The sequence below is a fragment of the Capsella rubella genome, unplaced genomic scaffold (genome assembly GCF_000375325.1).
Source record: "Capsella rubella cultivar Monte Gargano unplaced genomic scaffold, Caprub1_0 scaffold_8, whole genome shotgun sequence".
Lineage (NCBI taxonomy): Eukaryota > Viridiplantae > Streptophyta > Magnoliopsida > Brassicales > Brassicaceae > Capsella > Capsella rubella.
In genome coordinates this window covers 2,666,654-2,678,483 of record NW_006238916.1, presented here as the reverse complement: position 1 = coordinate 2,678,483, position 11,830 = coordinate 2,666,654, and the positions used below count along the sequence as shown (strand labels likewise).

Sequence of the window (11,830 nt, the reverse complement as noted above, 5' to 3'; positions counted from 1 at the left end):
ACAATTTTCTTAAAAACACCAATATAGGACATGCATAATTAAAATAATTTAGTAAAGATTAATATTATGTAATTTTAATAATTATTAAATAAACTTCAATAAAATCTGTAAATTTTTAAAAATATGAATTAAAAAAATGTTTACCCGCGGTAATCTAGTTCAAGAACATAACCTAAAACTAAAACCGCAGCTCATTAAGAACAAAAACTGATCGAAACACAAACTCATTCATGAACAGAAACCATACAAGAGACGCAACTCTTTTAAGAACAAAAACTATAAAACTCAAAAGTAATAAAACTGTAAAACAAATTAGCTTGCCAACATGTCATAAACAGACTCAACTCTTTCACTTACTCACTCATTCAAGAGAAAGCATTCAAGGACAAACAGACACAATACAGACCAATGAATGCATTACCTTTCTTCACTACTGATTTCACTGCAGTATTTGTATCTGTCTTGATGCAGAGGACAAACGGAGTAGCAAAAAAACCCAGAAACTTACAAAATTTGGTGGAATATCAATAACAGTCATACGAAACCACAGGAAAAAACGGATCACGATTTGGAGTTCCGGTTTGAGAGTTACGGCCAATTTCCCAAGACAGATCTTGACTGATACGACCTGCGAACATCCAACTTTGAGAGCAAATTTCCCATCAAACCACAAGAAATCAGAAGATGATTATTATATCCTTGGAAAGATCTTGCTCCCAAATTTTCAGAACACCTTTTAGAGCCAAAAACCGAGATCGTTAGCCAAACAAAAAAAGAAGAAGAATCAAAACATGAAAGGTGCTTTGGAACGTTTTCTTATCAACAACACTTAACCATCTGATTAGTGTGGAAGTTGTTACTAGACAGAAGTGGCAGCTGCAACTACAGATATGATGATAAAGCTCCATAGCCTCAGATACAGAACAGACGATCTAATTATTGTCCTACCACATTCATTCCCTCATCATTAGCTAATTTCTATACTTGCATCCGTTGACTTCCCAATACAAACCTCATCACTGTATGAAGCAAACTGCAAACTCTGGATCTGACTTTCAACATCTTCTCACGCTCCTTCAAGTAAAGGGTCTTAGCATCCACCTTCTCTATGGTCGCCTCAAGAACAGCCTCTAAATGATCAGAGCCAAAACAATACAATTAGCACACACAGAAAAAGAGATGATTTTGTTGTTAAACCCAATAACCACCACGAACCAAAAGAGCTAAACTTTATTACCCAATTGAGATGTTCTGAGCTTAGCTGCGTCCAGATCATTCATTAAATTATGATTAGAACCGATCTGCTGAATTTCAGATGAGAAAACGCAAATTGGTGAAACGATGATGGCGAGAAACAGAGCAGCCAAAATCTAATAACGTAGATTAAATTACCTTCTTGCTTCTCTCAGTGTTCTCTTGAATTGTAGTGACCGTCTCCAATACTTTACCGTAGACTACAGTTTCATCAAGGGATCTCAGAGACTTGGATTACCCCGCATTGTCCTATCTTCCAATTGCACTGTCTTGTCTCCCAAACGTTTCGGCGAACCTTGAACTCAAAGACAAGCTCGCTGGAAGTCACGTCCATTTCCACTTCGAATATGTACAAATGCTCTGTAAAAATGTCATATATTGTTCTCTCGCTATTTTTACACGTAACAGAAACGTGAGAGCAAGTCTCATCGTCACTTTCATTAACCAGCAAAATGCAAGCTTTAAATCTCATGGATATAGGAAGAGGCTTCTCGTTTAAATTAATTGTCAAGGAACCTCCGGTAACAGTTCGGTGAGTGAAGTATGCAGGCACTTCTCCGCCAGGTAAGACGGTAAATTCACTAGGCCGTGCTCCGATGATGAGGTCTCTGGCTTCTTGATTCAATTTGAAGCACTTAGCAAAATTGAGACGAGAAATATATGGATTTGGAAAGGAGCAATCTAGTCTCTCTAGGGACTCACAATCTTCTGCAATTATGTAAGTGAGGGAATCTGGAATCTGTGGGAGTGATACCAGCTTTTTGCATCCCTTGAGCACGAGTTGATGCAGACGAGAGGATTTGTTGATCCACGGAGGAAACTCTTCCAAGGACTCACAATCAATTGCAGTTATGTAAGTGAGGGAATCTGGAATCTGTGGGATTGACACCAGCTTTTTGCATCCCTTGAGCACGAGTTGATGCAGACGAGAGAATTCGTTGACCCATGGAGGAAGCTCTTGTATTTCTTCATCGTTCACGTACAGATCTGTGATGACGTCAAAAGCATGAGGACATTCCTTGAGTTTTACACTATATGTCATACTCAAAAATGTGAGACGAGACCAAGATTTGATTGATGAAGGCACTTCTTCTATTGCAGTTCCTATGATTTTGAGAGTTCTAAGGCTCGTGGAGATCTCAGGAAACAATTTCAACAGTAAGCAATTCGTGAGATCAAGTTCATAGAGATATTTCAAATTGATGTCGGTCGGAAGAAACTCTAGCTTCGAGCATCCTTGTAGTCTCAAAGCCTCCAGCTTTTGAAGGTTTCCAATAGAAAAGGGAAGCTTTACCAGACTTGAGCAATCGCTAAGGTCCAAACTCTCAAGATTCATGGCATTACCAACAAAGGAAGGAAGCTCCACTAGACTCGAGCACCCGGTTAAGAACAAATACTGCAGCTTCTGGAGGTTTCCAATAGAAAAGGGAAGCTTTACCAGACTTGAGCAATCGCTAAGGTCCAAACTCTCAAGATTCATGGCATTACCAACAAAGGAAGGAAGCTCCACTAGACTTGATAAACGGCTAAGATTCAATGTTCTTAGATTGATGAAATTACCATCAAAAGAAGGAAGCTCCACCAAACTTGCTAAATTGCTAAGATCCAAATCTCTTAGATTGATGAAATTACCAACAAAGGAAGGAAGATCCACTAGACTTGAGCATCCACCGAGATTTAATATTTGCAGATTAGTGGAAGTTCCAATGAAAGAGGGGAGACTTATCAAACTTGAGCAACCACAAAGATTCAATTTCTGAAGATTTTTAGTATACCCAATAGTCGATGGGAGCTTCACCAGGCTGGAGCAATCTCTGAGATCCAATTCCAAAAGATTGGTGGCTGTTGAGAGATCAGGAAGCTCCTTTAGGTTTTTAGACCAACTCAAATCCATCCACTTGAGATTTGGAAGCGGCTATACAGACAAATAATAAGAACATTTTATCAACACTCAATTAAAAAAAAACTGTACAAAAGGACATTAAAAACACTCTTACATGCTTTAATAATTAATTAAAATAAAATTATAACAACAAAAAGATATTTATTTGAAATTAATTTAAATTTTATGAAAATTAAATAAAATATTTACTTACTTTAATTCCTTCCCACAGCTTCTCAAGTTTGCTATACCTCAACTCTATTTCAACTAGGAATTCCGAGTTGAATATCAGAGGCAAACATGTCATTGGAAAATAGGGCCATTGTAATAATCGAAGATTTTGAGACATATACTCTAGACCATAGGGTAGATCTACAGTATTGTTACCCCCCTGGAATTTTAAGAACCGGAGATTAGTCATTCCTTGAAAGGCTTTCTCACTTATATTAATATTTTTCTTGACGTTGGTGCCGGAATCGAAATTTATGCCTATTAATCTTCTATTAGCCTGAAAAAGAACAAAAATAATGAGAGATGATTCATTATCAAATAACACGATTTGTTGGGATATATGTCAGAACTTACTCCTACATCATCAGTGAGTATTTCACAAATTTCTCTTGCATCAACTAAATATAGACGTTGTCCAGGCTCACGAACATACTGTTTGCGAACTAAATCTCTACCAAGTTTGACTAGCAGATTATGCATATTTATTCTTCCATGCTCTATAGTTATGAGAGATTTCTCAGCTAAGACGTTAAGCCCTTGTCTCACATCGTAGAATAGATATGCAAGATGAGCAACCACTTTCTCAATCACTTGATGATTAAAAAAGCAAGCTATATGAAGAAACAAGTATTTTTCTTCGTCATCTAAGACCTCATAACTGAACTTCAAAATGCTATGAATATCAGAGTCAAGGCTATTCCTTAGCCTTGGTAATTCCTTTTCCCACTCTTTCTTAGACATTCCTCGAAAATAAGAGCCCATAACCCTTAAACCCAAAGGGAGATTACCAGCAAGTTTTGTAACTTCTTGAGATAGTTCTTTAAACCCATATTCAGGGGAATTTTGACCAAAAGCATACGTGCAAAAGATTTGAAAAGCCTCGTCATCTGGTGGAAAGTCCACCTTGTAAATATGGTTGATCCCATGTGTCCTAAAAATCTTTCGATTTTGCGTTGTGATGATAATCCGACTCCCAGGACCAAACCACCGAGTTTCTTTCGCCATGGCTTCTAGTTGTATTGACTGGTCCACACCATCAAGAATAACAAGAACTTTCTTGTCTTTTAGTCTGTCTTTAACAACTCCTAAATGAGAAATCTTCATATCATTTTGGTTAGTTATTTGAGACATAAATAATTGTTGTAAGTGCAACTTTGCACTATAGTCATCAGAACAAGGTCTTGTATACTTTACTTCTATAGATTCCATAAAGACACTTAGCTGAAAATTATTGGAGAATTTGTTGTATGCAACTCTAGCAATGGTGGTTTTCCCGATCCCAGAAGGACCCCAAATCCCGATCATCCTCACTTCATCTGAATCTAGGCATAACAATGGTTCCATCTTCTTCAAATGAGCTCTCATACCAACCAACCCGTCAAAATCACTTGATAATGCTGAATTATTCAACTCGTTGGAAATATCAGTAGAGATTTGTTTGATCATAGCCGCTTCATTATCCCTAACAATAGAAGAGATCACTACATCGATTAAGCAATTATGTAGAGAACATACACTACAATACTATGAATTTAATTTTTATGCTTTAAGAAAAACTAGCTATAAATATGTACATTTAGATGTTTGTTAGATAATTTAACAGATTTAAATGAAAATAGAAAAAAACAAACCAGTTTCTTGAATGGTAACCAGCGATTGTGGCTACTTTAGCCAAAGCTTGTCTCCATCTCCCAGTGTCCTGCTTTGTTTTACCGGCACAAGTTTTTCTGAAGATTTTCCCAAATTCTCCGGTTAGTTTTTTCACATCAGAGGGATCCACTTTATAGAAAACAACCATCACTATTTGACCCAATTCTTCCTTGCACTTCATAATTTCCACCAATTCGTCAAGACACCAACTCGAAGAAGCGTAGTTTCTCGAGAGTAAGATAATTGCGATCTTGGATCCTCTAATGGCCCGAATGAGTTCAGGACCGATGGATTCTCCTCTCTTGATCTCATTATCAATGAATGGTGTGATTCCCATTCTTTGAAACTCCATCTGAATGTGACTAAGAAAGTCTCTACGGACATCTTCCCCACGGAAGCTTGGAAAGACATGGTGTGTCCATATGCGATTTAGAGAAGATGGAGAAGATGACGGAGACAAAGAAGATGGAGGAGATGAAGCTTCTTCGTCATCTTCTTGATGGAGTCTGAGTTTTCTTAAAATCGTGAACAAGCCTATTGTTGCAGCAACAATAGTGGTAAGGAAAAAAGAAGAAGAATCCATTAGCAAGTATGATTGGAAAGATGATTGGAGAGAGCGTTAAAGAGAGCTATGTAGAAGAGACTATACAAATGAACGTTGATCACAAGTTATTATTATTTTTTGGTATAAGAGAGGATAAGATTCTTAACTGATGTTGACTCCATTGACTGAGAACAGAGTCTTTAGCAACTAGCAAGAGAGGAAGCTTCGTTCATTGATTTTTCTTTAGAATCAAAGTCATTTGGGTTCTGTAGTGGTTTTGCTATTTCCATGGCACAAATATGAGAAAAGTCTACACAAGCATCAAGTAACTTCTCTAACATTTACGTTCGAATCAATGAAGCAGATAGGCAACGGGAAATTCATGGAAGTAGCTGGAAACCTCAGACAAACAAACAAGAAAAGAAGACATCAGCCCTTTTTTAATTTCATAATTTCGATTTTTTATTTATTTGTGACTATCATATTTTGTATGAGTTTTTCATATTTTTAAGTATTGTAGATTTATATTTTTTTCTGTCCAAAAAAGACTATTTTAGATTTATATTTATGTTCATATTGACTCAGTAGATTAATGCTTACCATGATATATAGCATAGTAATTTACGAAGTTGTATGACTATTATCATTGCATAATAACCTCTATTCAAATTAATTCTATTCAAATAATACAATGCATGTGGTTTACAACAATATTACATCATTTATAAGTTTTTATTTAAAATTTTTTAATCAATTATCATTTCACCAAATTTAATATATTTAATTAAGTTATAGTTTTTTCTATAAAAATATATGGGGGAGTTTCAAAAATATCTCTCTTTCTAATTTTATCAAAAAGTCATTGTAAAATTTGAAATTTATCAAAAACATATGTGTAAGCTAATATGTATAGACACAATTTATCTATATATGTGTGTAAACTTATATATATATTTCATAACTACCGTATAAATACCTTTTAAAAATCATTTAAAAACTTTATAGAAACTTTGTTAACTTTTTAAAAATTTATAAAAACCTTATAAATGTTGTTTAGAACCTTATAAATATTTGGATTTAGTCTCCCAGTAGTAATGATGATCTTGATGTATCTTATCAACCATATAAAAGTTTATATTTTTCATATTTAAAAAGGAGTATTTTTGAAAATGGATATAAAAGAAGGGTATTTTTTAAAAATGGTACACCAAAAGGGATATTTTTAAAAGGGGTACACCAAAAGGGGTATTTCTAAAAAATTCTCAATATATATTCCAAAATATTTATAGATAGTAAAAATAAAAATTAATAATTATTAACTTATCTAAAAATTTATTATATTTAATAAGTTAACTTTAACTACAAGATATATAGTGTGAAAAAGAGTTTAAATAATATTTTCTCCTTTTACAGACCTTTTTATTTATAAATTATATTCTTTTGTCAGTTCATTTATTCAATTTATGTGCTTACTTAGCATATATATTTTGATTTATTTTTAGTGATATTATATTTACTTAGATTTCCTATAAATGCATATTACCCTTTTGATTTACTGAAACTTTTGAGAAAGAAAGATATATATTTGATCTTGATGATATCTCTCTTCCTCTGTTTTAAAGTTACTCTTTTGGTTCTGTTTTGTATGAATTTGACAACAACAGCTCCTACATTTCAACTCTAACTGTGTTGGCAAAAGCTCTGATTTGTGTCAGGTGAAAACTTGGTGAATGATTTACCTGTTACTAATCCTTAGAGCCGACAAGGATCATCAATATACTACTTCAGACAAGCTTAGGGAAACACAAGAGGGACTGCAGACGCAAGGCTCAAACTTGGACTGCAGATGCATTTATATGTTTTAGGTCGCCAATTCTGAGAATCAAGTACAAGATAAAGTTTCCTTTACTCGGTAAGTCTCTTATTCTTCCAATTATGTATTACTAATCCTATAAATTATTTCTAATCTTATACTCAATTATTGTGTTGGTTGCTTAAACCAAAGAGGTTAGTTAACAGTGTAAATTAATTTTAAAATTTTTAACCTTTGAATTAGCAGAAACCTACCTCTATTGCTCATAATTTGACTAAAAATTGGAATTATGTTATTCTCCAATTTAGACACACGGTTATTAGTAAATTATTTATCTATTTTTCTCCTATTTATTATTGAATTGCTTATTTAAATTTTAATTTATTAAACCTATATATGTTTAGGATCCAAGTTATTAAGATAAAGATATAAATTTTCACTATATATGTATTAATCTGAATTTTTTAAAATAACTTATCATTTAAATTTCAAATATTTTTGGCAAATTTTCTTTTTAACCTGCATATCTAGACTGGCCTAACCTAGTTATATACTATTCCCTCCATTTTTATATTTGATAATTTACTGATTTTTTAATTGTTTTAAGTTTGACTATGTTTTCAAATTTCAATATATTATGGAGATTGTTTTCTTTTTGATTGAATTGTGTATAAATAGATATTATTGAATAGTTATAAAATTGAATAGTAATTTTTTTTTGTTAATTCTTATACTTTATTAAAGTTCTCAAACAAATGTGGTTTTTATTTAAATCTGTAAAATTAAACGTAAGCTTGAGTTCTTGTAAATATGATGGGATTATGATAAAAAAAATCTTGAATAAATTTATGTGGTGTGACAAAAGAAAAAAAAATACTTTATATAATAAAATCATGGATTATTAAGGTTTGGCTTATTCATGGGATCATAATTAGTTTATGATTCAATGTAAAAGGTTCAACTATAACATATTACTAGTAGTTAACTAATCACCGTTAGTGATCTGATTTTTAACTAATTAACTGAATTCAAAAGCTGTCGGCATTGAGAAGGTTTTATCAGAAACGATTCTTTTTATATCTCTGGACTGGATCTTATAAACTTTAGTCATCAGATGATTTAACACAATATACTATAATATTCAAATGCTTTCTTCAGATAATGGTTCAAGATTAAAAAGTTAAAAGAAAAATTAAGATTGCAGATACACAAAGATTTCAAATTCCCTTAATATTGTACAAAATCTATAAATGTAGATTATGTTACCTTCTCGCTTCTCTCATTCTGCTCTTCATTACTTTGCCATAGACTGTAATCAAGGTTGTCTCTCTGTAATCGCATTGTTATGATTCATCAAGGGACCTCTAAGAGTTTGATTACCCCGCATTGTCATATCTTCCAGTCGTTACGGTCGACCTGGAACTCAAATACATGTGTATAATAGAAATATAAATTTATATTAATAAAAAATAAAATATTGAGAATTTCAAAAATACTTTTTCCCAATACCACTTTATAAAATTACATTTTTTAAAATTTTATCAAAAAGTGACTAAAATTTTGAAATTTATCAAAACAAATATGTGTAAGCTTATATATATAGACACATATTATCATTATATGTGTGTAAATTTATATATATATATATAGACACATATTTGCTGGGTTTTCTAAACCAAACAAACTTCCCGTTAGTATGATATTGTCCGCTTTGGGCCTATCACTCAAGCCCGCACGGATTTGTTGGGCTCCTTCCCAAAAGGCCTCATACTAATTGGTGTTGGACTTGACTTATATATTAGAAACTTTTGTTTCTAATCTTCCGATGTGGGATATTGGTTTGTATTCCAATAATATTATCCTTATATGTGTGTAAATTTATATATATATATATATATATATTATAAATAACATATAAATTCCTTTAAAATCATTTAAAAACTATATAAAAACCTTGTAAAAGCCTTATAAATACCGTTTAGAACCTTAGTTATTACAACAATAAGGCACTTTTTCAAAAGTTATAACAGAAAAAGATACTTCCCATCTTTTCCAAAATCTTCACAACTATAGTGAAAATATAGGTCACCCATGACCTTGATTTATCTCCATAATAACAATTCTGCCACTCCTTTATTTCCAACTAAATAGTTAGATAATTCATTATTATTCTTTTATTTTTTTATTTTGTGGAAGCTGCTACAAAGCTACACTGCTACACCATTTTTCTCTGCTTACTTTCCTCACGTCATTTTGTATTTATTTGTTCCTTTATTATTTGTAATGTTGATTATATTCATAAGCTCCTTTTCAGAGTACAAACCATATACGAAAATTATTTTTCTGATTTATCTAGTTATACTATTTTACCAAATACCAACCAATTATTCAGAATATGAATTTGTCAAACTTTTTAAAAATCTATATACAAACGAATAAAGAATTTTCGAATTCGTTTGTGATTTTAAATCGTGGATGAGGAGTACATGTCCATATGTTAGCGTACACTCAGTCGATGATAGATAACAGAACGTGCCGTAATAAGTTTAGAGGTACATATCCATATCTAAACCATTTATATGGGCTTTTGGTGGGTAAAATTAATGGACAGGGCACAGTGGACATCTTTTCCAACATTACAATATAACCTTTCGTGTTACTTGTTAACCTACCTTCTTCTCCTCTACACAGTAAAACCCTAATGCATGTTTGTATCCGAATTTTACCAAAGCCGGACACTTTCTTTTCCTCTGTCGCCGTTTCCGAACCCCTCACTCTTATCTCCCTCTTAGGATTTAGATTTTAGGGTTTAGGGTTTAGGGTTTAGAGTTTAAAGTTTTATCTAATAGACATCTATTTAATGGATTATACCTAATAGATTCTACTTAATGGACTGCATGTCTCCTCAATAGATACTACATGTCTAATTTGATGATTTGTGGATTTGCACATGTAGATCTGTCCATAGTTCTGCATATCTGCATATGAACATATGCTCAATGGACTCTACTTAATGGATTTTACGTACCTGGTTTGATGAGAACAATATAGGATATTTGTATATTTGTCCATGTAGATCTGTCCATATTATATATTGTATGATCATAGCATATTGTATATAAAGAAATATATATATTTTATAATATTAACTGGTGAAAGTCGCAACAAATAACAAGTCATCGCATTTTTTCCTTTTTATGTTCAATCCGTCTCTAAGCAAGTCCATGAGGATGTCCATATAATACTTTCCACAACGTAATGGACTCTTCGTAATGAACTCTTCTTGTAATGGATGTTTGGTAATTACCGATGTTTCATGGACATCTATATTCACCAAACTTGATAATGGTCGACGCTTCATGGATATTGTAATGGAGGTTTGATCATGGTCAACGCTTCATGGACATCTATATGAACGACGTTTAAACATATGTTCAACTACAAATGGACTATTGTAAAATCATCCATTGTTTCCTGAACAAAAGTACTTCTTTTAGAATCAAAGTATAATTCGTTCATATCAAGAAACAAATTAACTAAACCTGGGTTTCTCCATCAAAGGCCGATTAAGGAACACATGCATGTTTAAATTTTCTATACAAGAATTACCTCTGTATCCATCGATATTTGTTGTCGAAATTTGAAAACTTCTCGCTTCACAAAACCTCTGTTTAAAATTCAAAATTACCTCTATTTAGAATTTGAAACCTTCTCACTTTGTTTTTAAAACTCAAATAAAACTTTCTAATTGTTAAAAGTGAACCTCTATCCTAAAAGTCCAACAAAACTCAAAGCCTATACATTTAAAAAATTTAAATATAGCGAAACCAAACAAATAATTTTACGAACGAACCAGACTGAAAAACTGTCATTTCTCTCTCTTTCTTTTCTCGCAAAACTTTGTTTAAATATGTGTTTTTTGTGGACAAACAGTGGCAAAAGTTGGTGCTGCTTATATTGTGAGTTATGTCGTTTATCATAAACATAAAGTGTCTTATTGTGTATATCACATTTTAAAAAAGAGATACACTAAAAGAAGTATTTCTCAAAAATTCTCATTAAAATATCATTATCTCATACTTCAATGCGAGTCAAAATCTTTATTTTACAATTTTCTTAAAAACACCAATATAGGATAATTAAAATAATTTAATAAAGATTAATATTATGTAATTTTAATCTATCTATACTATTAAAAGGGAAGCATTTTGTATAAAGTGATCATAGTATATACAATTAAAAGGATAATTAAAAAAACAAATCTATCTATATTTATGGAAATAATATTGATTTGATTACCATAAAAATTTTCAATATAAATTCGAAACTAAACATATTTAATCTAAATTATTTTTTTTAATATTTTCAAAAACTATATATCTATCTATACTATTAAAAGGGAAGCATTTTGTATAAAGTGATCATAGTATATACAATTAAAAGGATAATTAAAAAA

At 32.0% G+C, this 11,830-nt stretch overlaps 1 protein-coding gene across 5 annotated transcripts in view; it reads right to left on the bottom strand.

The window, feature by feature from the left end:
• Positions 1–208: 208 nt before the first annotated feature.
• The window catches only part of LOC17877155 (probable disease resistance protein RPP1), a 27,863-nt gene continuing 16,241 nt past the window's right edge, over positions 209–11,830 (bottom strand). Inside the window, exons 1-7 of one of the 5 annotated variants that reach the window (XM_023784754.1) lie at positions 4,999–5,653; positions 3,722–4,829; positions 3,351–3,644; positions 1,393–3,169; positions 1,238–1,301; positions 835–1,130; positions 209–733 (exon numbers count right to left, since the gene is read on the bottom strand). In XM_023784754.1, the coding sequence (XP_023640522.1) occupies positions 1,466–3,169; positions 3,351–3,644; positions 3,722–4,829; positions 4,999–5,600 (3,708 nt within the window). In that variant the 5' untranslated portion in view covers positions 5,601–5,653 and the 3' untranslated portion in view covers positions 209–733; positions 835–1,130; positions 1,238–1,301; positions 1,393–1,465. Of the gene's footprint in view, positions 1,131–1,237; positions 1,305–1,392; positions 3,170–3,350; positions 3,645–3,721; positions 4,830–4,998; positions 5,654–11,830 lie in introns of those variants that run through there. The other 4 variants (XM_023784748.1, XM_006282317.2, XM_023784778.1 and 1 more) reach the window with 4 other exon arrangements.